This window comes from Knufia obscura (genome assembly GCF_036327395.1).
Source record: "Knufia obscura strain CCFEE 5817 isolate CBS 148926 chromosome Unknown scaffold_1, whole genome shotgun sequence".
In the NCBI taxonomy this organism is placed as follows: Eukaryota; Fungi; Ascomycota; class Eurotiomycetes; order Chaetothyriales; family Trichomeriaceae; genus Knufia; species Knufia obscura.
The window spans coordinates 2401004-2426224 of record NW_027042687.1 but is presented as its reverse complement, the minus strand read 5'-3'; the positions used below and the strand labels follow the sequence as shown (position 1 = coordinate 2426224).

At 51.4% G+C, this 25221-nt stretch overlaps 10 protein-coding genes across 10 annotated transcripts; 1 reads left to right on the top strand and 9 right to left on the bottom strand.

Annotated features, from left to right (window-relative positions):
* Positions 1-295: 295 nt before the first annotated feature.
* PMZ80_000916 (uncharacterized protein) lies at positions 296-1585 on the bottom strand (the record flags this gene model as incomplete). The annotated part of the gene is made up of 1 exon (XM_064869366.1): positions 296-1585. The coding sequence occupies one exon, from the start codon at positions 1583-1585 to the stop codon at positions 296-298; it is 1290 nt and encodes a 429-aa protein (XP_064734863.1).
* A 454-nt stretch (positions 1586-2039) lies between these two features.
* Positions 2040-3913, bottom strand: KRS1 (lysyl-tRNA synthetase; the record flags this gene model as incomplete). The annotated part of the gene is made up of 2 exons (XM_064869365.1): positions 2040-3641; positions 3695-3913. 2 exons carry the CDS (start codon positions 3911-3913, stop codon positions 2040-2042), a joined length of 1821 nt encoding a protein of 606 aa, XP_064734862.1.
* Positions 3914-4299: 386 nt separating this feature from the next.
* PMZ80_000914 (uncharacterized protein) lies at positions 4300-4749 on the bottom strand (the record flags this gene model as incomplete). The annotated part of the gene is made up of 1 exon (XM_064869364.1): positions 4300-4749. One exon carries the CDS (start codon positions 4747-4749, stop codon positions 4300-4302), a length of 450 nt encoding a protein of 149 aa, XP_064734861.1.
* A 496-nt stretch (positions 4750-5245) lies between these two features.
* On the bottom strand, positions 5246-6614 carry PMZ80_000913 (uncharacterized protein; the record flags this gene model as incomplete). Its single annotated transcript, XM_064869363.1, has 2 exons — positions 5246-6445; positions 6492-6614. The coding sequence occupies 2 exons, from the start codon at positions 6612-6614 to the stop codon at positions 5246-5248; spliced, it is 1323 nt and encodes a 440-aa protein (XP_064734860.1).
* Positions 6615-7428: 814 nt separating this feature from the next.
* PMZ80_000912 (uncharacterized protein) lies at positions 7429-9963 on the top strand (the record flags this gene model as incomplete). Its single annotated transcript, XM_064869362.1, has 1 exon — positions 7429-9963. One exon carries the CDS (start codon positions 7429-7431, stop codon positions 9961-9963), a length of 2535 nt encoding a protein of 844 aa, XP_064734859.1.
* A 1195-nt stretch (positions 9964-11158) lies between these two features.
* Positions 11159-14416, bottom strand: PMZ80_000911 (uncharacterized protein; the record flags this gene model as incomplete). The annotated part of the gene is made up of 2 exons (XM_064869361.1): positions 11159-11994; positions 13717-14416. The coding sequence occupies 2 exons, from the start codon at positions 14414-14416 to the stop codon at positions 11159-11161; spliced, it is 1536 nt and encodes a 511-aa protein (XP_064734858.1).
* A 780-nt stretch (positions 14417-15196) lies between these two features.
* PMZ80_000910 (uncharacterized protein) lies at positions 15197-15745 on the bottom strand (the record flags this gene model as incomplete). Its single annotated transcript, XM_064869360.1, has 2 exons — positions 15197-15641; positions 15738-15745. 2 exons carry the CDS (start codon positions 15743-15745, stop codon positions 15197-15199), a joined length of 453 nt encoding a protein of 150 aa, XP_064734857.1.
* A 1110-nt stretch (positions 15746-16855) lies between these two features.
* On the bottom strand, positions 16856-17614 carry PMZ80_000909 (uncharacterized protein; the record flags this gene model as incomplete). The annotated part of the gene is made up of 1 exon (XM_064869359.1): positions 16856-17614. One exon carries the CDS (start codon positions 17612-17614, stop codon positions 16856-16858), a length of 759 nt encoding a protein of 252 aa, XP_064734856.1.
* A 610-nt stretch (positions 17615-18224) lies between these two features.
* HSE1 (ESCRT-0 subunit protein hse1) lies at positions 18225-20218 on the bottom strand (the record flags this gene model as incomplete). Its single annotated transcript, XM_064869358.1, has 3 exons — positions 18225-19066; positions 19117-20124; positions 20179-20218. 3 exons carry the CDS (start codon positions 20216-20218, stop codon positions 18225-18227), a joined length of 1890 nt encoding a protein of 629 aa, XP_064734855.1.
* Positions 20219-21127: 909 nt separating this feature from the next.
* Positions 21128-23724, bottom strand: STE20 (signal transducing kinase of the PAK; the record flags this gene model as incomplete). Its single annotated transcript, XM_064869357.1, has 2 exons — positions 21128-21229; positions 21280-23724. 2 exons carry the CDS (start codon positions 23722-23724, stop codon positions 21128-21130), a joined length of 2547 nt encoding a protein of 848 aa, XP_064734854.1.
* Between the last annotated feature and the right edge of the window lie 1497 nt (positions 23725-25221).

The following is a 25221-nucleotide window of genomic DNA, read 5'->3' as shown; positions in this document are numbered from 1 at the left end:
CAGTCAGACCTAGTCACCCTATGGTAGCTGAGATACCATGCTTCAAGCTGTCAAGATAACTCTCGATTTGCAAGGAAGTGGCGGAGGAGACCTGAATGGCAAAGCAGTAGCGGCATATACCGTAGTCAAAGCCGACCAATCGCTCAGAACTCAGGAGCCGGAAAATTCTCTGAGTGTGCTGGCTTGGACTGGAACGATAGTTAGAGTTGGTCTCCTTAGCAAGCTCTTATTGTTCGCAATACATAGCTCTTCTGCTGTCTACCCAAACAGTACTCTTGCAACTACTCAGCACACATCAATAATCCAGTATCATAAATCCACCAGGGCCCCTGAAACGGCCGTCTCGTCGCGCTCGAGGACGCTGCGGCGGTAGTGGTGGTGCTGCAAGCTCGTCTTCGCTGATCTCACCCTCTTCTCGATCGTCGCTGTCTCCGACAACCTCATTCCCAAGTGTCATTTCGACATCGCCATCTTCCTCTTTCACAAACCCTTCTTCATTTCCTTCGTCAGCCAGCCTACTCACCTCCACCTCCATATTCTCTCCTTCTTCCTCGTCCTCGTCCTCCCCACTCTCATCCCCCAATGCCTGATGCGCCCTCCTCACCTTCTCAAAGAAACCAGACGACTCAAGACTCTCCGTGCGTCGATGCGCCTGACTTCGCCTTGCTTCGGTGATGAACTTCTGCAGACTTGTGACTGAGGAGGGTTCTGTTTTCGTGATTTTGGTGGGAGAGGGAGTGTGCGGGAGGGTCTTTGTGGGCGATTCTGATGCGAGGATCGTTGTGCGCTGTGAAGAGGTTAGGGAGGGGGATATGGGTGATGGTGTTGGACTGAGTGGGGTGATATAGCCTGATGGTTTTGTCCTACGCTGATCGATACTGTATCTCTTGCCGTCATCTAGGCCTGGTCGACGATGAGCTCCAGGGGACGGCTTATTTACGATGTCGTTGTCGTTGGCGTCTTCATTGCCGGAGGACGCAGAATCGATCTCAGTAGTATCGCCGTCGTCGTTGTCTTGGTCGATGGTTGACGACTTTCGGCGGGACTTCTTCTTGGCGGGTGAGTTGTGGATGGCCGTCAGGACTGGGTTCTCGAAGTATTCTGTGTCCTTGACTGGACTCTTGGAAGGCTTCTTCGCCGTTTGCGCTCTCTTTTGAGTTGGCTTCTTGATGACTGCTTTTCCTCTCGTGGTCCTCCTCTTCGTCAATCGCTCTTCAACTTGTTTGGCAGGTGAAACCAGCATCTCGAGGTCCTCGTCTCCATCTTCATCGTGCTCTGATGGTGCCAATGCCGCATCGAACATATCGACATCTTGCGCGTAGGCTGTTGGCCTCTCGATGGCTGACTCTCGGGCCTCGCGCGCTGCGATGGACGACGCCTCTTTGTGGTAGATGTTTATCAGGATCTGCGCCGCTCTAAGGATTTCTGGATCCCGCTCGAGGAATGCATTGGTGTGGATTGGCCCGTTAGGCACGGCAGTACGCGCCAAGGTTATCAGCGGTGAGTCCAGAGCATTCAGTATTGGAGGTGTGGGTGTAAAGGTGTATGGTTGCAGCTTGCCACGGCCTTGATGTGGCCTTGCCATTGGTATTTCGAGGGTGGACGCGGTAGTGTTTGGCAATTTTGATTGATCACAGCTGCTTATCTGTTACTCGAAATGACGGTTGAAAAGATCGATAACTTATGTCTGCAACAGTTAGATACTCGGACTGGGTATAGAGTTAGATGTATAGAGCAAGGTTTTATCATGTTGGTAAAGAATATTTGTTGTGGCTTCGATTGGTGTATGTAGTGACACGAGTGAAGAGGTATGGTGTTTACATATTCACTCGTGCAGAGTCGGTAAATACTGGTAGACCTTAGTATCGCCCGCAAAAGTGGCACCATTGAAACCAGAAGATGCAGGTGCCACCGGCATGTTCTCTCGTTGAATTCGTTTGCCGCGTAATCCGTGCTGGGTATCGAGCTTGGTCACCGAAAGTCATCATCTATCATTCATCCCGTCCTTTTCGTGCTTTTGCCCACTTGTGTCAACAAATCTATGGTCGTGGTAAATCTTCAGCTTCTCGCGGCTTGATACCCACCACCTCAGCAGCAGTTGGCTCCTTCGCCGCAGCCTTTTCTTCCTTCATGAAGGGGAAAGCCAGCACCTCCCGAATCGTGTAGTTGTCCGTCAAGAACATGCACATTCTGTCGACACCCATACCCCACCCACCAGTAGGCGGTAGACCAAATTCAAGTGATGTGCAGAAGTTCTCGTCAATCAGCTGTGCTTCATCGTCACCCTGATCCTTTTGTCTTGCTTGCTCTTCGAACCGTAGTCTCTGATCGAATGGATCGTTCAACTCGGTATATGCGTTGACAATTTCCTTCTTGCAAACGAAAGCCTCGAATCGCTCACAGATTCCAGGCTGGTCCCTGTGATACTTGGCCAAAGGAGACATCATTTGAGGATGACCTGTGATGAATGTTGGGTTGACGCACTTTTCCTCGATGAACTCTCCGACCATTCTATCGAGCATTCTTGCATTGGTAAGTGGTGGTGGGCATTCGATGTTGACCTTTTTGAGCACCTTCTTGAAGAACTCGTTCGTCTCGGCTGTGTGTAGCTGATCACCAGGCGGGAACTTCTCACCGGTAGCCTCCTCCAGCGCTGGGATCATGTCTATCCTCTTCCACGGTGCCTCCCAATTAACCTCGTACTCCTCCCCATCCTTGGTGTGGAACTTTGTGATGTAGCCTCCTGTGACATGCTTGGCCATGCCAGAGACCAGCTCTTCCGTCCTATTCATGACATCGTAGACATCGGCGTAGGCTTCGTAGAACTCGCAAGTAGTGAACTCGGGGTTGTGTGTCAGATCTGCACCTTCATTCCGGAACTGCTTGCCTAGCTCGTATACCTTGTCTATGCCTCCAACAACCAACATCTTCAGATACAGTTCGGGAGCGACTCGCATGAAGAGATTGGCATCATACTCGTTGATATGGGTGACGAAGGGCTTAGCCGTTGCACCGCCTGCGATTGTGTTCATCATGGGTGTTTCGACCTCAATGAAGCCGGCATTGTCGAAGTAGTTCCTGATATAGCGCACAATCTTAGATCTTGTAATGAGAATGTCCCTGCTCTTGTTGTTGGTGATCAGATCGAGGTATCTCTGTCTGAACCTTGTCTCGACGTCCTGCAGGCCAAAGTGCTCGGAGGGTATCTGATGCAAACATGGTGTGAGGAGGACGACCTGCTGTGCGAAGACGGAGAGTTCACCCTCGTTGGGTCTGTTCTTAGGAGCAGTCCGACCTGGATAGCCTATTATACCAATGATATCTCCTCTTCGCAGTGGTTCGTGCTGTGCTTCGAACGGTACATCTCCTGTCGCTTCCTGTGACTGGCACATAATCTGGACCTTGACGCCATTTGATCTGATGTCGTAGAAGACCAGCTTGGAGCCAGAAGCTCTCTTGACATAGACTCTTCCTGCCACCCGGACCTCAACGTCCTTCTTGTGCTCGCCCGGCTTAAGTGAATCGTACTCGCTAACGAAATCTTGCAGATCTTTGTTGACTTGAAACTTGTGAGGATATGGGTTTGGATCCTTGGTCTGCCGCAGCTTGTTGACACGTCCTGACCGTATCTCGAAGTATTGCTGGTTGCGGAATCAGTCATGTGTGGTCACGAAGAATTGAAGGCACGACTTACATTCGGGTTGAGCTCACTCTCGTCTACCTCCCCCTCCTTCTTCTTTGCTGGTTGTTTTGCAGGGGCAGCAGCAGCCTTCTCGGCCTTCTTGCGCTCATTTTCTCTTTGCTTCTGGCGCTTCTTGAGTTCTGACTTGGACACGCGCTCGCCGGTCACTTCGTCGAGGTGCAGGTTGGCAACAGCGTCGGTAGGAGGCTCGCGCTCAGCATTTTCGGCCATGATAGGTGATCTGTTTGAGTTACGAACAGGACTGTGTGATGCGCTAGGGAATTTACTCTACTTGTGCACGAGTCCATAATAATTTATGAGTAGCCCACTGCAAAATATGTGACTTGAGTCATTGCGGGGTCTGCACTTTTGGTATATGATTCAGTTCATGAAATTAATTTGACCAGCACTGCCAGCTTGCAGGTAGAAGCACTTGATTTTGTTATGGACCTCTGCTTTGGAGAGGCTGTATGTGTACAGCAAGACTATGGGTCTCTCTTTCGAATAAGCCCGCTGTCCCACGAACAAAACACAAACAAGGACCGGCATGGCTTCAGTAAGCATGTCTCCCAGCTAGCCCCCCAGTATAAGCCTGCTTTAACAGTATCGAAGCCTCTTTATAGCATCTTCAGTCCAGCAGAGATGGCCAGTCCGATCAACCCCAGCTGAGACAACCAGAAGCCATATCCTAAACTCCTGCCCTTGCCGTCTGGCTTGTTGCTCGTGATATATCCATACGCGTAGAAAGCTCGGAAGACTACCCAAAGTGATCCCATCACGGGTGCAGCCCGAGGATAGAACAGTCCACCGAACAGGAGTGTCGAAATAGCTGTGGGCATATTCTCGAGGAGGTTGCCATGTGCTCTCTGTGCGCAGTTGAACTTGTAGGCTTCTTTACTGCTCTTAATCTGTTCAGCTGTCGCATAAGCGTTCGGGTATTTGACGTTGGCGCCCTTGCGCAACATTGTGACTATCGAACCCTGGACAAAGCTTAGGATGGGGATGGCGCCGAGGGCGATGAGGACTGTGTAGCCGTAGCCATCGGGGATTGTAAGGCTGATGGGCATGCTGTATTCAGGCGAGCTATATTTCAGAGTGAGAGATAAGATTGGGAGATAGCTGGTTAAGCACTGGGTAGCGCAGCTTCAGCTTCTCAAATACCTTCACATTTCAAGCAGCTGCTAAGGTCCGGCGCAAACGCGGACGGAATCATTCATGCGACGGCCGAATTGTCTCGCCGGTAATAGCCGGTCCACCTGCCTGACTGTCGCCAACGTGTTCCTCGTCCAGCAGTTGCGACAGTCTTTTCGGACGACGAATATGATCGGAAACAGCACCTAGAAAAGATTACAAAATCGATGTATTGAGAGATAAAAGCAAACATTAATCAAGCAAGCGGGCCATATGCACATCATCTTCTAGCGTACCGCAGACATCAGAATGGAGGCCTAAACAGATCTATAAACTTGTGCCATCCTTCTGGAACTTTTACAGCGCCCATGCTGCCCTATCGCAAGTCTATCGAAACTAACGCTGTTCGTAATGCAAAATGCCGTTGTCATCTTACATAATGACCTCGTTGGCAACATCTCTCTTGAGCTCCTTGTTCGGCAAGCAAACACAGTTCTGAACACGAACTTCATTTGCTACACCACACTCTTCGCCAAGAATAGTGATGCTCTGAACCTTGACTCCATTCTTGATGATACTCGTGGTGTGGCTTGTCACAGGCGTAGGAGTACCCTCGACACGCGCCCAAGCACCAACCTTGCTTGACCAGCCAATGATAGAGTAGAGGATACAAGCATCGTGTTTGATCTCGGCGTCTTCGAGCACGATCGCTTCCTTGATACGCACACCAGGACCGACAACAGCTCGAGGCCCGATTGAGACGTTTGGCCCAAGCTTGGCTGTTGGGTCGATCTGAGCAGTAGGGTGAATGAAAACAGGCGGTAGAATTGTGGCAGACGGCTTCGCCAATTCTTCCGATTGCTGCTGGAATGCCTTTTGGAGGTACAGGGCATTCGCGGGTACAGCCGATCCTGCAGTCTTAATCTGTCGCCAGAAATCCTTGCTTTCGTGAACAAAGAATCGGTTGCTGTCAGCAAGATCAGAGAGAATGTCTTGTTCGAGTCGAAGGACTTCGTTCTTGTTGTCATCGTCGTCTACCTCGCCCACGAAAGAGCTTTCGAGGTGCTCTGAGGAAGGATAGGCGATGAGACGTGGTCGCTCAGTTCGTCGCTTCATTGTGCTCTTGATGGCAGAGAAGATAGTTTCAGTCTCGAAGAGGTAAACACCACAGTTGATAAGGTTGGAGATGTGTGATTCTGGCTTCTCGACGTAATGTAGGACTCGCTTGGTGTGGCCATCCGATACAATACAACCAAAGTTCGTGGCAGCATCGTTGCTGAGTCTAGTACCAAGGATAACTGCTTCGGCATCCTTGTCATCGAAGAGCTTCAGCATGTCGTTGAGAGGGAAAGAGCAGCAGACGTCGGCGTTCAGCACGAAGAAGCGCTGCGGCTTGCCTTTGAGGATGGCATCTCTGAAGTGGTATAGTCCTCCAGCTGTGCCGAGGGCTTGGTACTCTCGGAGGTATTGAATTTTGAATTGCGGGAACTCCTTCGCTGAGTCCTTGATGAAGTCTCGAAAGACGCTCTCATCGTAGTAACCAATAAGAATGATCTCCTTCACACTCTCGACCTTCTCGAGGGCTTTCAGGTTGTGCCAGATAATTGGATGGCCCGCAACATCGAAAAGCGGCTAGCTTTCTTAGCACATTTGCGCATGACAATCTCGAGTAACCTACCTTGGGAGTGTATAGAGACAATGGTCGGAAACGCGTACCTCGACTTGGTCCTCCAACAAGGATGACCGCCTTGGTTGGGGTCTGCGAGGCACCAGACGACCCTCTGATCGGGACCTTCAGCATTTTGGGAATTGGACTCTAGCAACGTTGGCTAGTATTGGTGAGATCGTCCTAAATATGTTCAATTTGGACCAGAGATTGTCGAAAGCAGGTAAACAGTGCGTTCAATTATATCATCTGATCTATGCATGTTCATTCACCGCTGAGATTCGTGATCTGTCCACACAAAACTTCGAGGGGGCTGATAGTGGATCCATTTACAGACGGTCCGCTAGCCGCGTTTGAATTAGCGTTCTAGAGGGGAGCACCTGCCAGCTTCACTAATAATGCATAGTTCAAGAATTCACCTCATCACTTCCAAAACACCACTGAAAGTATTGCTACTTGTATGTTAACAAAGTCGCAGACCATGACTTTGCTAGCTGACATGTCGTGCCTGGCCACTCTGAGCGGATTAGGCAATGAAGAACCTCGACATCTGGACAACCCCCTTACTCTTCCCATCAGCTCAGCAGTATACTAGAAATGATCTTGATGCCACTAATTCTCTGTCTACGTACGGCTGGTAACGATTTGACGCGAGATGTCTTCACTTTGATGGACTGCACCTAGTAGCCTTGCCATTGGCGGGGCAAGCATTTTCAGCAGTGAAGATCAGTGAAAAGCTGCTACTGTTTGACATCTTCACTTCTGCCCCGACATGAGAAAAGAATGGTCTTCTGCCTGTTTCTTCGCTCGATGTTCTTTCTTTCCCGCACGCGCACTTGTTAGCAATTGTCAAACATGACACAAATTACTGATCACGATCAGGTATTCCTCCCCTCTGCTACATACTATTACCACTCACTAACTACCTCAGAAGCCACTATCACCTACCATGTCGCAATCTTCGACAGTGGATATGCCGCCAACTTTCAGCGACCAAGCTGCAGCACCCATTCTGGGAGATGAAGCACAGAGACTCATCTCCTGTAATCAAAAACTCCAAGAACTCGGCATTGACGACACAATCAAGTTACCACGCATTGTCGTCATCGGCGATCAAAGCACTGGAAAATCTTCGCTCATCGAGGCCATATCAACGATCAAGGTACCTAAGGATACCAATCTCTGTACAAAGTGCCCCATCGCTATCAACCTCACAAACGGCTCAACTCCTTCCTCGCCATGGCGATGCACTGTTCGTATTGAAGAAAAGTACTCGTTCAATACCAGACAGAAAAAAGTTTCAAAGGCGAACCCTCTTGGTCCATGGCAGTTACAGAAAGACACCAAGGTCACAACAATCAGAACGACAGAGGATGCTAAAGAGCTCTGCGCCCTAATAGACGTTGCACAAAGACTGCTACTCAACCCTAGCCGCGACCGAGGTAGTTTAGTCGACATCGAAGTCCCATCGGACAAGCTGGAGAAATTCTCGCCAAATACCATACGTGTCGATATTTCTGCTGGTGAATGGCCAAATCTGTCGTTCATTGACTTGCCTGGCGTTATCCAGACTCCTGGCAGAGGCCAACCAGAGTACTATGTCGACGTAGTCACAAGCCTGGCTCGGACGTACGCGAAGGACGACAACAATGTGATCATGCTTACCTTGCCTATCAACCACGATGTCTCCAATTCGAAGTCCTACAGCATTATTCAACAGGAAAACGCCCAATCACGAGCCATAGCAATATTCACGAAGGTTGACCTTGCGCGAGAGGAAGAGCGCCGAGATTGCCTAGACAAGTACTTTGGTGACGAAGCTGAGGAGGAATTCGAATATGGCCATCAGATGGTTATGCTAGCAAGTGGCCCTGGCCTTGAAATCGAAACAGAGGACATGTTCTTCTCTAAGCAACCTTGGTCAAGGCTCCCACAAGCAGTACAGCAGCGGCTTGGGGTACGAAACCTTACAGGACTGCTTCGTCGTATCCTATTCCAGAAGACGTCCGAGACCTTGCCTGGAAATCTACAGAAAATCCAGGTGCGTCTAGGCGAAGTGAGGGACAAGCTAGACGCCATGCCAGAGCCTCCTGATGCGCTTGAATTACCATACCAGTTACGTGAGCAAATTCACGTCTTCGAAGGCAACATCAAGCAGTTGTTCACCTCTAGTCAAGATACGACTGCTACATCATCGTCATCACGCAACAAGCTCGTGCAATCAATGCAACGTTTTGGCAGTCGAATCAGCAAGGGCAAGCCCACAATGCTCAGAAAGACAGACGCCGAATCTGAGAAGTTGTCACGCGCTGAGCGCTCACTACGGGAGGGCTCCAGCGTCGATCCAGTGAGTATAGACACAGATTCTGAATCGGGGCGGCCAGCCATGACTTCATTTCTTCCCAAGCAGTCGCCTCGAAAAGCCAACAAAGCTGACACGCGAGTCCAATGCTTCCGCCTAGAAGAGATCCGTCACATGAACCATGAGCGCTATCAATCTTCGGTACCGGGCGAGATCGAGCCAACGGCCGTCGAACAGATGCACCGTATGAGTATTCAATATTGGGGCATCACATTCAAAGAATTCATGTCGGAAGTCAGCAAGCTTGTTCACAAAGAGGTCTTGCAGTGCGTGCTTAACACTTTTGGGAATCAAAGACATCTTGCGTTGTATGCTCAGGTAGAAGCCCTTACCAGAGAATACCTTGATGATGTCGTTCAGAGCGAATGGACGCATCTCGATCGACTCTGCGATGCTGAGCAGAAACATCCTCTCACCTTCAACACAGATAGCGTCAAAGAATCTGAGATGGAGAGTCTAACACAACTACGAGAGAAGCGTGCCGAGGCTCGTCTGAAGATTGCTCGCGCCATACAGAAGAGTCAAAATGCTGGCAAAAAGAAGGTCAAAGAGGTGACACTGGAAGACCTCGGCCCAGATCCTTGGGATGTTGAGGTGAAGATGGCAGCTAAGACCAAAGCATATTATGATGTCGCTTCTCACCGCTTCGTCGATAGTGTCTGTCAACAGGTTTTCGCCCATCTGGTCCCACGATGTCAAGGGGCTCTTGTGCAATACATCAAGCAGCACCTCGGCCTAAATGACATTCCGCGAAATCGAACCAGAATTGTCGCCTTGATGTCCGAGGACGCCGCTCGAGAGGCTTATCGAGCTCAAATGATCTCCGAGATGGAGCGGCTCAACGAAGGACACGCATACATCGCTAGTGTGCTCGGAACCGTCAACGGGCCTCGGATATCTGACGGTACAGCGGGCGACTCTATATATGCTGATGCAATCATGTCTGATGAGAACGTCGCATCGCCAACGAACATTTCCCCTAGCAAGCGGAAAGCAGCAATCGAACAGGATGATGTCGAGGCCGAAAGCCCGACTAAGAGAAATCAAGTCAGACACGGTGCTGCCGTTCGAGAGCACACACCATTAGTCAACCGATCTCGATCTTTCGAGCCGGAGGAGTAAAGGTTCAGTGTCGTCGGAGCAGTCAAGTATTCACTTGCAGATGCATGAGTTGATGAAGCATAGACCACTGGTGACATAGGTGTCTTGGTCAGTGTTGAAGGATACCTGTACAACAACGGCTGTAATAGAGTATGTAGCTGGATGCTTCAATTAGCTCAGCACAATAGCACAGGACGCTTCGAACATCGCTCTGCAATTCTTCTTCCTCTCTTTTGCATGTAACGGTGCGTCGTAGTGGTATTACACGTTATGCTAACAGAAATGGTGAGGTGTAAGCGGATTTAGCTTTTCATCCAGCGGAATATAAATCTGCCTTAGTCATGCATGCACTCCGACTGTTCAAGTAGAAAGTTACAGTGACTGTCATAAATTTGAAACCGATTCCCATCTCTCACCAAATTTATGGCAAGAACTGAACGAGCACGTCAGCCAGACACATATCCTGCGGTACATGGCAGATGTAACCACTATCTCATATAATTGAAATCATCAAGCCCTTGCCGTCAATAAATTGGCGGGTTGGTGGAACTATCCGTGCGGTCTGAAAGGCTCACAAGCGCCTAAGCTTTAGACACCATGGGCGCCCACGGGGCCTGGAACCCAGCCTTGCCAGCTTCGGTGATGTCCGTGGCGCCCCTATCTCGAGGGGGCGAAACCGGCAACAAATTCACGGCACAGGCTTGCCATGTATAGATGCCATGCTGAATGGCCCCTTACCAGCGCCAGTAGATAGTACAACCACAAGAAATATGACAGTTAGGAGCGCAAGGATAGGACGTCAAGCCTGTGCCGTCAATGACTTAGATTGCTGGTCTGGCAAAATCAGCCGAGCAGACTGAAAGGCTCCTGAGCCCTAAAGTTTAGGCATCATAGGCGCTCATAGAGCTCAAAGGTTACCGCCGCTGATGTCCGTGGCGTTCCGAACCCAAGGTGGGCGAAACCGGCAATCTAATTAGTGACGGCACGGGCTTGACGTGTTTAGTTAGGCACCACGGAAACCAGTTATGGGGATAGGCGATGCCTCAAGCACAGAATAGAAACGAACGGAGATACCCGCGATGTCAAGAGTGACAAACAAGAAATGAGGTAAAATTCAACTAACCCTCAAGTAATAGTCGGGTGAGAATTGGGTAAGAGTTAGGTGAGCCATGGGCCGTTCAAGATAACAACACGGTAATAACTATGCGTTAACAATCTATACGCCCCTCTCCTGCCATCCCGCCTCAACAGCCCGTCGCTTCCACATCTCAGCCTCAGCCTGCTGCCTCTCGAGCTCACGCTCTAGCTCAGCGATTCGAGAGACTTTACTTTGTCGTAGGTTTCGTGAAGTCATTGTATTGCGGATCCGGGCGGCGGTTTTCTTGTCGTTGTTGGCGACGAAGTGGAAGGTCTTGTTGATTTTGAGGTCTTGGGCTGCCGGGTTTGAAGAGAGGGAAGGTGGCGGTGAGCGTTTTTTGCTGGGCTCGGGGCTGATTGTTGCTGCCGGGAGGACGCCAGGGGTAAGTGAGACATCGTCATCAGTGACCACACGGTGGGTGTCCGGACGTGCTGAGGGAGGCTGTGTCTCCTTACTGGGGAGGACCCCGGCCACCGTCCGTGTCTTCGTTGACGATGTGACATCTGACCATCTCTGGAGCGTCGCCTCGGCCCGGTCGAAGACGTCGGCCGGGATAGAACAGCTTGGTGCGTAACCGACTCCAAGGTCGAGACCAAAGAAGTCAGCATGTGCATTGCTAGTCATTCTATCGTTCCAGTGAAGTTGTTGAGGTCGAGGCTCTGATGTTGCATCGTGAGTGACAGGTGAAGGCGCTGTGAGAGAGAACTGAGGCGCTCCCGGTGCGAATGCTGTTATCTTCTGGTGCTCCGCGGGTGCAATATATCCCGGAACACTTTCTGGCGTCCAAGATGCCGAGCTCGTATCGTATAAGCCATTCGTAGAGAACCAATCGGAAGAATCATATAAACCATAGTCGTCGATGTTGTAATCATCCTGGAACAGCGACGGCCAAGAGTCTACTGCACATGGCACTGCTTGCAGCCATTGTGAGTTTCCTTGCAAGTTGGTGGTTACAAGGCCTCGGAAATAGTAGTTTTACTCGCCGGCTGATGTGGTTGAGTTCGAGATGCCGGCGAAGGCGTCCTGGGGTGAATGAAAGACTAGAATTGGAATGCGGAGGAGGACGCCCTTCATAAATACGTAAAGTCTGATTCTTGCCAAGAACGAAGGTCCCTCTGGTGTAACACCATATGCACAGCTAAGCCGGATTGGAAAGGTTGGACGAGAAACTCATCGACCTTTTGTGGTTAGGCCACTACTTCGTCCGCCCCTCCAGTAGTAACCTGAAGCGGTTGGACCTGTGGGAAGAGGTTTTCCGTCGGAAAACGCCTTTCTGCAGTGGTGCATACGTAGCATACCGCGGAACGTACCCTATCATCGAGCTGGGTGTGTGCTGTGCGTCTCTAACACTCATCATTCCCTGCGGATTATTGCAGACTTTGACACACATGCTTCACAGCTGAGATGCGCATATCAGCGGTTGTGCTGCGCGCAGTCCAAGCATAGATCCAGGCAGGGCGGGCTCCTCGAGGGAGTCGAGAGTAGGTTGTGGACCCTGCTACTAGAAATATTCGGTGCGCTTCATACATATGCTTTTGAGAGGGAGATCCGCTGTTCTTTTGAGACATCGTGATCCAGAAAAGTTGAACGGCAAGGGACATAAGACAAGGACGACTGTAGTCCGACTATTCGACGAAGCCGCTCCAGAGTGGTAATCGGTACTAGTTACAAACGTTCCACGCGGACTTATCGAGCTAGCCAGTCGCGTCATCTCGGGGGCACGCCAGTACCCTGGAAGGAGCGATCACTAGAGCAGATTTCATAGACACATTGGAGTCGATTCGCGAGTCTGCGAGCCGTCAATTAGACATTGATGCCGCACCTGGAGAGGGCGCCAGCTCCGGTTACTTGTGCGTACATGCGGCCACGTTGATATTCCAGGCGGAGGCACATCCTGGACACGAGCCGTGACTCCGCGCGCCAGGTCTCCCGTCCGTGACTCAACAGTACAATAGTGGCCAGTGTAGACATCGAGCGGAACGCTCGAGAACACGTATAGACTCTCCACGTGGCGTACGTCGTAAGTAGACCCTTTCTCGAACGGATGGAGGACGTAGAACACAGCAGTGCACGACGTTCCTGTTTAGGTAAGTAGGATTGCAAGAATTCACGGCCAGACCGACAGGTTGTAGAATAGCATTTGGGCTCATAAGAGCTCGCATATCACCTCGTCAGCTTAGAGGTTCTGCCAGGAAGTATCTTCAGGCCGATGAAGAGAGACTTCGTCTGAGCCGACATCGACTGATCCGTAGGTCTCAATGACCAGGTGATTCAAACATTTTGCCGATCTGAGACTTGAAATCTTCCTCAATTATGGATTCTGTTCAAGCATTTGCCCAGCTTGCTGTCATCTAGCTCTTCGGTCGCAGGTTTCGCTAGTCGATGTGGTGAATGCCAGTGGCAAGTGGCGACGGGGCCGCGATGATCTGCTTGTTACGAGCGATGTGGGATGCGGACGCAGGGAAAAGCACATGCCGCACGACCCGGAGGTCTATCTGGTAAAGTTGAGTCTGATCTGTCGACCTGTTTGATGGATTAATCGTTGTCATCAAACCACTGGAAAAGTTCACCGAGAGAATGTCCCGACCATAGACTTGAGCTTGTCGAAGGGAGCTGAGAAAGCCGTCACGACTTACCATATTCGATAACCCCAGCGTCACGTCTGAGATCTCTTTCATGCTCTGCCTCGAGCTCGGCTTTGCCGTGCACGGTGTTACCAGCCTCCAGTTCAACAGCTGATCGTCGTTGCCAAGAATGCCGCTCTCTCGCGGTGACTCCCTTGGTGGGCCAAAGAGCCACCACGTTCACCTCGTTGTTCGCAAGCTCAAACGGCTCTGCTGCTGTCCTGACAACCCTGCCCGTCTCTCCGAGTACGTAGTGCGGTTCAGCAAGCCTAGTGACCCATTCCTTTTCTGCCGCTGGTCCAGAAACTCTCTCTTGTCGTCTCTTCCGTCGCCATATCATGTATACAACAACGAGACTGCCAATGAGCAGTAGCCCTACGATTCCCAGCGCAACACCCAGTATGAGTGGAAACGTGGAGGATGGCTGCTGGGTGGTTGTGGTGAGCGGCGTCGTGGACGATGAGGTATGTGTGCCTGTGCTGCGATCGCTTGCTACGGATGCTTCTGACGCAAGCAGCGACGAATATTGTGCAGAGTCTGTGATCAAAATGGTCTGTGCCCGTGTGGTGACAAAAGTTGATGCAGGTTGACTGATCGTATCTTCAACTGTTTGGGTTATCGACGTCAAGACCGGGTTCGTAACAGTGGCAGAAGATGTGCCTTTTGTAGCTGAGGTGGCTATGGACGCTGGTACGCTTTCGAGAGCCGCCATGGCTCTGCTTTGAATAGAACAATATTCTCTCTGCTCTGCACAGGCTCGCCCAGTCAACCAAGTGGGAGGACGTCTAACTGTGGCCTAGGATAGCTCGTTCCAAGGTCAAGGGTATGCTTAAGCTCCGGAACCTAAGATCACATCAGTCCTGGAAGCCACTCGCAAGGAGCACAAGACCTCAAGGCATGTAAGATGGCAGACGCGTTGCTCAGTAAGTCGTACACTCAAGCAGTTGTGTCACTAGTCGTCAGCAAAACTCATCGCCATGCTGCCCTGTGCGCCGTGCGGGCTCCGACAAGCCATAGCACTTTCGCAGCTTGCATCTCTATCTCATGGCGTATATTATGTCTCAGTTTCATTGTATGTGGCTGCAATTGATCGTCTGTCCTGGATCGTCAACTTTCTTAACGCTCGAGACACGATGAAAGTCGAGATAAGCTAAACCTTCTTGGGACTAGCGTCCCAGCCGGCTCGTGCATCGACCTTCACTTCGGAATTCAACTGGTAGAGATCATACACCAATGACCCAGGCGGCGGCGAACTGGCCAAGGTGTGCAGTATGTATGCGAAGCGGAAGCGGGAACACAAGAGCAGGACGTGCCGCGTGCAGGATCATTGGCCGTGACGTCGGTTGGAATGCGTACAACGCACCCGCCTGCCACTCAGCAGTCCGTATCTTGGGGGCATAAACAGAGTCCTGTCTGGACATCAAGTACGTATTGCCTTGTGTCCGGCTTCAGGAAGCTGGCTTTCTACGCGGTGAAACGACAGGCCATGCCACTAAAACCTTCTCAACTCAATCAGCTCACCAGCAGCCCTCCGATTCCTATCTCCATTTCCACTCCCATGTTCGTCTTGATCTCTCTTCTTTCTCTTCTTTTTGTCCTTCCTCTTCCGCCACCACAATGCTCCAATGAGCGCAATCAAAAACACCGTGCAGACCGGTACAGTAGCGGCGATTATGGCTGGTTTATCTGTCACCTGGAGGTCCGGTGAGTAAGGCAAGGTGACTGTGGCGGGAGGCGGCGTTGCAGTGACAGTACTTGTGACTATGGTCTTAGCGTCGTCAGTTGTGCTCGTGCTTGTGGTTGGTGGCGTGGATGGATCTGAGCTGCTAGATTCCGCTGACGACAGGCTAGACGACGAGGAAGCTGAGGACGAGGAAAACCCCGTCGGCGTTACGGTGAAGACGGTCGCTGGCGCCTCAGGGGGGACCGTTGTGGTGCTAGTAGTATACGTGGTGTAGGTTGTCAAAGTAGTAATTCCTGTATCGCTTTCCGCTGCCAGCAAGTTTGAAACCCTGTCGGTGATTCTAAGTGACCACAACATGGTGTGATAGCTCGCCGGTATGCTCAGTGCCTTCATGCAGCGTTGCTAGAGTATATTATGCTTGTGGCAATCACAGCACTGGTTGCACGTCTGTTTGCGCTGGCTGCTTAACCAACGGTCGCGCAGCAATCGAAGCCCCAGCGACGATCAGAGACTGCTTAGACTTTGGTTCGTCGCAGGGCGCACCAGTCGCGTCTCCGAGCCGTCGTCACTGCTTACAGCCTCCAGCTTCTGTTCAAGTTGTTGGGTCCGCTGCTGTACCTGTTGCTTCTGTTTTCGCCTTCTCCTCATCCTCAGCCTGTCAACCATACACGCAATGATTAGGAGTGACAGCAATGGCAGAACGATCGCTAGGATTATGGCGGTTGATGATCCGGCTGGAAGGTGTTCCGAGTCTAAGGCTGTGTTGGTACTGTCACTGGTCGGCGTCGCTAGTGAAGAGGAACTGTCGGAACAGGTGACTGGTTGCCTCGTGGGAGTTGGCATATTCAAGATTGATGATACCGGGGCGACAGCGAGGCCACCCCCGCCAAGTCGAAGCGTGGAAAGCGTCGTCATGATCTGTGTCGTTGAGCTTGATACCCTGACGGTCAAAATAGAGACGGGTATGGGCTATAGGGGCGAAGAGGACGGTGGGTGAGCTGCCTTGCCCCGAGTATAGTAGTATGGTGCGGAGCTAGCTGTCTTGGCCCCATATCGTGGGCTCGTCTCTACCCGATGTGGAAATAGTCAACGATCTGTCATGATCGTGCTTGTGTTACGTTATCAAGGGCAGTGCCGCTGGGTGTTCGCCAGGATATGTAGCCGTCCTCAATCCTGCTTCTACCCGCGAGCGGGGTGCCTGTGACCCCTTGCTGTGCACTAAGTAGAAGGCTGTGCATGCTGCGATCATGCCCGACCCTGTATCGTGAGTAATCTGGCACTCAGTACCGAAGTCACGCATCGAGCCATAGTTCCGTATCCCTTTGGGCTATGTCGATTGTGTAGATGACTGAGCACCGTGCCTGCTTCATGTCCGAGCCATTGCGGGCTTTCAGATTCATGTGTCACGACTGTCTCTTCATAACCGGTGGAAGGTGTGTTCAGCCGTTCTCGAAACAGAGACACGTTCTAAGAAGGCTTCTGCACCTGCAAAGGTTGGCCTATTCCTCCCGTTCCGCAGCTGGCAGGGGATGCCTCAAGCTCGAAAGGAACATGTTCCATCCCAAGCTCGGCGAAGGGCGATGGCCAGTTCGATCTTGAATTGCTTGTATCTGGAGTTTTATTGACCTTGTCTGGACAGAGCTGTTTTTCGACTGGCTCAACGGGCTCGAGGCGTCCTCCAGGATCTGCTGTCTGCTGTATCGCAGTCGTCTCGGTGCCGGTGTTATTAGGTATTGTAGCGTTCGCCGCTTCGTCGGACTCTTGCTGCCGTTGTCGTGCTCTCCGTCTCCTGCGTCTGACGAAGAAGCACAACGCCATGGCGCCAACTGCGAAGAAGAATGCAGCGCACCCACCCACGGCGCCGGCTACCACGCCGACTATGGTATTGCCCGCATCTTTGCTCGAAGATGCAGATGCTGAAGATGTAAGGACAGCACTTTCCGTCCCAGCAATAGTGGAGGGAGGAGTATTCGTGATGGTCGCACTCGATTCAACGATGAGCTCTGTTCTGGTGGTGAGAGTGGTGCCTGTAAGGTCTGGTATTGTGACGGACAGACCGGAAAAAGTGTAAGTGTTGGTAGAGTACCAAAATTCGACTGAATAAATGGCGGAGTAAAAGCTATCCTGGATCGTGGACAGTATTGTCTGACCTGTGCCCTCGCCTGAGATGATTACTGAAGCATAGCCCTCGTCCCAGGTCTCAACCTGGCCAGAGACCGAACTCATCGGCGTGTTGCTGAATGTGGTCATGGATGCCATCCTCATTCACCTCAAGAACTGTCACTGTAAGGCCAATGGGGAAGAGTCAGGATTGATCGCTAGAGACACCAGTTTCCAGCCCTGAGACTGTCGTGGCCAAAGCAAATAGAAGCGCGTGGTGCTATGCGACGTCCCAGCAGGCTGCAAGAAACAGCTCTCACTGCTTGCCAATCTGTGAGACATCGAAGCGGTGTGTTATTGGGACGTAGGCTAGAGGAACACTGTGCGTAAAGCGGCACAAATTTGTGGTCCATACATCTCTCAAGACTGCTAGGCGGGATAATCGAACAGTGCGAACCGTCGGGAAGTAGGGGCTGTGCATAGAAGAATTTGAGATTGTCATCGGTTTGTGTCACTTCAGACGCCGTGGAGATCTGCTGTTCAGTCAGTGTGCGAATGGTCAGAGAAGCCCTCTAGTGGTCTACTAGAACCACAGGCTTGATGAAAAGACAACACACGTACTTCTGGTAACTGGTCGACTGAGTCAATGTCAATGCTATTACCGGACGACCTAATCAACTTGACGCTGCACACGCTAAGGGTCATGGAATCGATGTGAGGCTTGGCATTGTACCTCCTACCTATAGAAGTTCTGCGGATTCCCATCTCCCCCAGCGGCCGCCTGCTGTGGCGGCGGCGCATAAGGCTGATACGCCTGATACTGCTGCTGAGGGGGTGGTCCCTGGTGAAACGGTAACGGTGTACCTCCATCCTGTCTGTCTGGCGGTGGCGCACTTGGAGCGTATCCTGATGGCGGCTGTTGTGGCGCTTGCGAAGGTGCTTGCGGCGGACCCTGCGTCGGCTGAGGCGGGAACTGACCCTGCTGGGGCGGAGGATAATTCTGTTGACTTTGTGGGTTCTCTGGCGATGTATCGTTGTGGCTGTAGACTGATGGGCTGTAGTTCTCATTCGGTTTATGTTCTTGACCCAGGAGCTGGACAGGCGCTCCGGGCGGTGCACTTGGGTATTGTGATTGTTGGGGGAAATGGTAGCTTTGTCTTTGTTGGTCAACCGGTGTATCATATACTGATGTTCCCATCTCTTGTGGGCCGAAGCCTGAATGTTGTGATTGTCTTCTTGGTGGTCCAGGCGTGCCTTGCTGTGGTGGAGGGTAACCTGGCTGACTGGGTGCAGGCGTGTGCGACTGTGGGGCCGGGGTTGATGATGGATATGGTGGTTGGAACGGTGTCTGACCTGGACCAGTGGGAGGATATTGAGGAATCGCGCCGTTCGGAGGTTGGCCATCTGGCGTGAAGAAGCGCTGCTGGGGGTAGTTCTGCGGAGGTGGACCGTAACCACCATATGGCTGCGAAGGAGGTCGACCGTATTGTTGTGCGGATTGAGCCATGGAGGTTTCGAGGAGGGACTCATAGTCTCGGCGGGCTTTGATGAACTTCTCGTTCAACTGTTGCAGGTCATCTGTGCCGCATTAGTTTTCGACTCCCCTTTCGTGTAGATGTCCAGCTTACCTTTCTTCTGTGTATACTTTCCTATCAGCTCAATAAGCTTTGGTCGTATAGCTAGAGTCGCATGATACAGTTCTGTAATTTCCTCGTTTTCCCTAGCACCAACATCTCCTGTGTTTGTCGAGAGCAGCGCAAGCAGTTTCTCTACATTCTTAATTTGTGAGAAGACCTCGCCCTCCATCTCTGCTTCACGGCGCAAATCATCTTGTGTAGGGTCTTGCAACTTCTCGACGTAGTTCAATGGGAAGATGCCAGTCTGCCCCCTGAGCGAGCCTTTCCACCAGTCTTTGTAGACCGACTCGATGACTGCTATCACATCACCTTTCCTGAACTGCAATTCTCCCGGTTCTGATGGTACGAAATCGAACAGTGCCCTTACTCTGCTCACCGTGGCTGCTGTAGTGCCAGATGGTACGGCTGTATGCTGCTGCGGTTGCTCTTGCGGTTGACTCGAGCTCGATGCTTGTCCTGATGGCTGCGAACTGAGCTCTTGCGCTGGCTGACTCGGTGCTCTGCCATTCTCCTGTACACTAAGCTTGAGAGCCATCTGTAGCTCCTCCTCTTCCTTCTGCCTATCAATGTCTGTGATCTGTCGTTTGGTGGGAGCCTGTGGTGGCTGTAGGTTCGGGTTCTGGCTCTTCAGCTTGTAATATGCCGACTCCATGATGCCTAACTCTGGGTTTGACTTGAACATGCCAGTCCATTCCTCCATACGCTCGAGAATCTTGCTCTTGACTGCCTGGTGCGTCGTCCGGTCTGCCGCAATCCGCAACAGAGCATCTGTGAATGACTTGGAGGATAGTTCTCGATGTATTTTCATGCCGCAATTCTGTGACAGACTGTTTGCTAGTTCAAGAGTGTATAGCTGGACATTGGCGTTCCGGTGTGCAAGCCGCTTGATCATGGCGGCCACAGCATCCTTGCCGCCCGTATCGCTGGTGTTGACCTTGTCGCACACATCGAGGATGTACTCCCAGTTCTCCGATGTCAAGTTCTCGTCCGTGGCCTTCGCTGTGGTATTGTGAGCAACGCGACCCAGTAGTTGAGCTTCCCAGAAGCACTTACCGACAACGTCGTCGAAAGCATTCTGCTGAGCTCGGAACATGGTTGTGGCTGTCTCTATGCCGAGTGGGTATGTATTATGAATCGGCACAAGTTAATTTGGATGGTTGTCTAGCAATGATCAGAGTATACGGTGACAGGCTTCACGCTGGTAACAGTGGTCGTAGTGTTTCGAGTCGTGAGTCGGTAGTAATCAGTTATTAGTGGAAGCCTTGGACCTCGTTAAGCATGCTCGGATTGTGCTACGCATTCGCTGGGCGCAGTATGACGAACACTCAGGCTCAGGGTATCGCCTCTCTCCCCGTGGCTGCCTGGCGTGCGCCGCAACGAACCAAATCGTGTGAGGCGGTGCAATAGGAAAGAGCTCCAAGCTCCAACGGTGTCGATCATCTATTTTGATACATTATTTCATGAGGACGGCTACTATTTCTGGCCTTTTATGCTTGAACTCGAATACCATGTTTCTTTTTTCTGCTGTTTGTTCTGTTCAAAGCTCGACTCTGCTCAAGCCCTAGCTCAGCACAGATCTAATATATGGTCGCTTTTCTGGCATACACAATATCATCAGCCATCCGAACATCTTACGACATGACCACTCTACTTGTACTCCGAGGCATGTCAACCAATATGCCCTGTCCTTCTCCAGTATGCTATAATTCATAAACAGCGTCTTCCTTCAAATCTGATTTACTGCGCTGGCAGGATCGTCCATTCCAGCATATCTCATCACACATAACTCCTCTGTATACCGTAACTCCTTGCAATTCGTCTGCGTGTATGTAATTTTGTGGTACATGAAAGATAAAACACTGGAAACAATAGTGCAGATTATTCCTCGTCAGTGTAGTAAAGCGGAGCATCGCTTCGCTGTGTCTGTGGGTTGTGAGAAAATACGGGACGACCTTTGTAGAAGGGTTGAAGGCGTAGGAAGATTGCTGGCCACAGAAGGTTTCTAACCCCCTCGAGCTGCCTTCTCAGCCGCCCTGCTGTCTCTCGCCGACTGCACCAGTGGCGCCAAACTCTGTAGTGGCGCGCATATCTGCATGAATGGATGCTAAAGTTCACGTCAGTTTTGAATCGCATCAAATTCATATCTTGACTCACTGTTAAGAGATCATGAGCACTAGCTCGCTTTTCCGGCTCGACTTTCAGTGCAAAATGAAGGAAATCCCTAAATACCGCGCTCAAGGCATGCTCATCTTTGATCTTTGGCGTGCCATATTTGGCAATCAAATACAATGCTCGCAATGGTGACTCCGTGAGGTATGGCGGCTCTCCTTCTATCATCTCTATTGCCATAATGCCCAGACTCCAGATGTCAACTTTTCGCCCGTACTCTTTCCTCGTTACAACTTCAGGTGCCATCCAGTACGGTGTGCCCACCATCGTCGTCCGCTTGTTATGCGAGTCGTTAATCTGAGCACAGAATCCAAAATCCGTTAATTTGATGTCACCTCTTTCCGACAGCAGAATGTTGTCCGACTTGATATCTCGGTGTATAACATTCTTGCTGTGTAGATGTTGTAGCCCATACAGCACCTCTCGACAAACTGCTGCTATCTGAGCTTCGGACATAATATTGAAAGTGACAACATCCGTAAGACTGCCACCCTGCATATACTCCATCACCACCCACAGATCACCCTCATGGAGGAACGAGTCCATGAAATTGACAATATTTTGGTGTTTGCTCTCTCTCATGACAATAATTTCGTTGATGATCAAGTCTTTCTTCGGCTGCTGTTCCAAGTTCATCTGTTTGATCGCCACACATCTCTTGGTGCCTGCTTCATATGCTGTATATACACCTCCCGATGCGCCCTGCCCGATTTTCTGGAGGTTGAAGTACCGTGTCGTCGGGTCGCCAGGACTGCATATCGCCCTCAATCGAGTTGCTATCTCAATCCCGTTGCTCGGTTGCCGCGGCTTTCTAGGTCTCAGTCCCGGGGTTGCCCCTACATGCGCCATTTGCGCTGACACGCGCCCATTAGGCTGATCCGGTATATTATACTGTGCTTGTGCTAGCACTGGACTTTGTTGCACTGGTTTTGGCGGAACTGCCGGACCTCTTTGTGACTGACTCCTGCTCCGATCAAGTTGCTTGTCTGCTATCGCTTGCTGTGCAACCGCCATTGCTTTCTCTTGCTGCATTTGGTACTGTGCGGCAGTATTGACAGATTGAGGCGCAACAGCCGGTTTGTTCGCAGCGGAGTTTGACCGACTCCGCGATTGATTCCATATCGCACTCGGGATCTCTCCTGCGCCCGACGACTTTTGTGCCATCTCTGGCATTCTCGGCGGTGGCGGCAGGCTATCTTTCTCCCTAAACGGCAGTTGTTGTGATGATTGGGGAGCGGATGGCGCAGCTCTGTGAGGCGAGTAGTTTTGTGGTTGCGACATTGGGGCCGGAGCTGGAGCTTTGGGAGCGGCTCGGTTCGGTACATAACCAGACTGAGACATAATCCGACTGCTGGGCATCGGTGGGGTCGACGTTTTCGCGTTGGTCCCTTTGGGTATCGGTGGAGGAGCTCTTGGGTTTTCGAAACTGCCTTCATGGTTCTGTGGGAAACGGGGACTCGAAGGAGGAGATATAACGGATGACGGACTGGCGGTGTTTGCAAGCGTGGCACTGATCCCCAGACCAGAGGCCGGACTCTGCCTGATACCGCTGCCACTGCTTTTCGGCGAATCACTGGATTTCGCATTGTCAAACTTGTGGTAGACCTCATCTTCTTGCTGGCCCAGGTTGTTCTCGTATGCCCTCATTATGTTATACATCATCTGCGGGTTCTGCTTCTGCTCCATCTCTGACACACCACTGTCTGACAGCATTGTCTCCCAGTTCTTCGGCAGGCCGGTGAACTGGCCGGTCTCTTCGTTGAAGCATACATGGGTGATGTGTGTCGGATTCTCAGGCGCAGAGATCTTTATCTGCCTCGGTGATCCCAGCATGCTATTCACAAAGCTTGAAAAGCCACTCTTCTTCCTATGTGCTCTTATCGGCTTCAGCTGGTGCGCCAGATCGCCGGATATCCTCTTGGGGCTCATAGTCCCAGTCTCCGACCGCGGTGGTGTTATCTCGACGCCATTCGGACTCGCCACATCGCCCAAAGTAGTCATACCAAAATCGCCAAGTCGGAGGTCTGGCGACGTATATGTCTGCTGAGGTGGGTCTGGACGCGGTGGTGCAGGTAATGACCGTTGCTGGGTCAGATGGAGGCTCTGGTCGTCCATAGCTGTGGGCGTCGGCGAGAAGAAGGACGGCTGAAATGCATCGGCTGTCGCGGGGAAGAAATCGTTTGACTTCACTACTGGCGAATGCCTCGAATTTGCAGAGTACGCTAGCGACGACTGGGAGGAAGTGTATACGTTGTGAGACTGGTTGCGCTGGTGGGTATCTCGACCTGATTGTCCAGGTGAAGTCGACGAGGTGGAATATGGTGCCGAGGGACTCCTAGCGAGTTTGCGTGATGGTGGTGTTTGCGATGTGCGCAACGATGACTTCTTTGTGAGGGTATTCCTCTTAGGTTTGCTGGAGCCAACGTTCATGATCCAGAAGAGGAATTGAGGGCACAGGTGAGCTGGCGATAGCAGCGGCTAGTGGGTGGGCAGCTGCCGCACATGCACCACAGACGTTGTACGCCGGGTAGTTCTTAGGCTTGTGTCCTGTTTACACTGCAGGTGCAGCAGCTACTGCCGCAATTGGGCTGATGGCTGGCTTGGGGTGCAGTATTTCGAGGTTGGAAGATTGTGCAAGCCTCTAATCAAGCCAGTCGGGCGCTTCACTGCGTTGATAGTGCAAGATGTGGAAGGTCTGTGCAGGCTTGACAGGCTTTTGAAATGTCCAAGTCCGGTGGCTTTGCGGGTGCCACAGACCACAAGTCCTGCAGCTCGAAGCGCTAATTAAACACAAATTGTGCCCCACGAACGAATACACGAACAATGAATGAGCTGTCTTTGAGCCACGGTACGCAACATAGATATCACTGTCGGTGGTCAGGATTCGTTCTTGTGTGTGTCGATAGGTAGATTACTGAGAAAAAGAACGAGTAACGATTACAGCTGTACTCAATCCTACACATCTACCGATAAAGGGCACTGCTGTTTAGCGAGCTCCAAACGACTTGTCTATGCAGCCTGCCATCACTGCCAATCCACAAACATACTGTTCCGATGGATGCACACCGATCGACGGAACGGGCAGGACAGCATGGTTCGGATCTATCTCTCGCGAGGGCTTTTCTGCCCTGCTTTGCCTTACATGCCCAATATCCAGTACCAGAGATCGCTTCGTATATCAGGGCTTGTGTACTTCGCTAATCAGTCAATCACTTCACGCATGCAAACGCTCACCATGCTTCGGCCAGCTTGAAGCCCGGCGGTGACCTGTTCTGCGGCCTGCGCTTAAATCGAATAGCCCCTTGACCCTGGTAACAGTGACGAAGATCGGGCACGTTGGTGTAGAATCGAGATCCACTCTCCTGCAACGACTGCCATGTTACGGACATCTTCGAAGACGGGTCCGAGGGTCTTCCTTCCTGGGTGACCTTGTCAACTCCTTCACAGGAACTCTATGAGCAAGGAGAAAGCTGAGCATCAGTGGCAGTAATAGCAAAAATAGTGATGCAACGACAATATATGATCGTGAAGAGTCTCTTGTGGTACGGAGTACTCTTAACCCCAGATTGTATAACGCGTCTGATAGAACGTTTGTTAGCTGCAGTAGCGTTTTGTGGCTTATACATGTACATGGTTAGAGAACATTTGCAGTGCTTGATTTAAGTAGCAGCCATGTCCGCACCGTGGCAGTCATTGCTGACTCGCGCGCTATATACCACAGTCATATCAATGCGAGGTGTCTATCATGTAAAAGCTGTAAAGTTAGATCCTACGTCAGAAGCCACAAAACGTTGGAAGCTCCGAGTCGTTTCAGGCAGCCGCCACTTCGAAGCATCATCTTGCAACTTGGAGGGCTTCCGGAATTGGACCCCACCACGGGAACAGGGAGGCACGGGTCGCGTAAAACGTGCCGTGGAATCCAAGCGT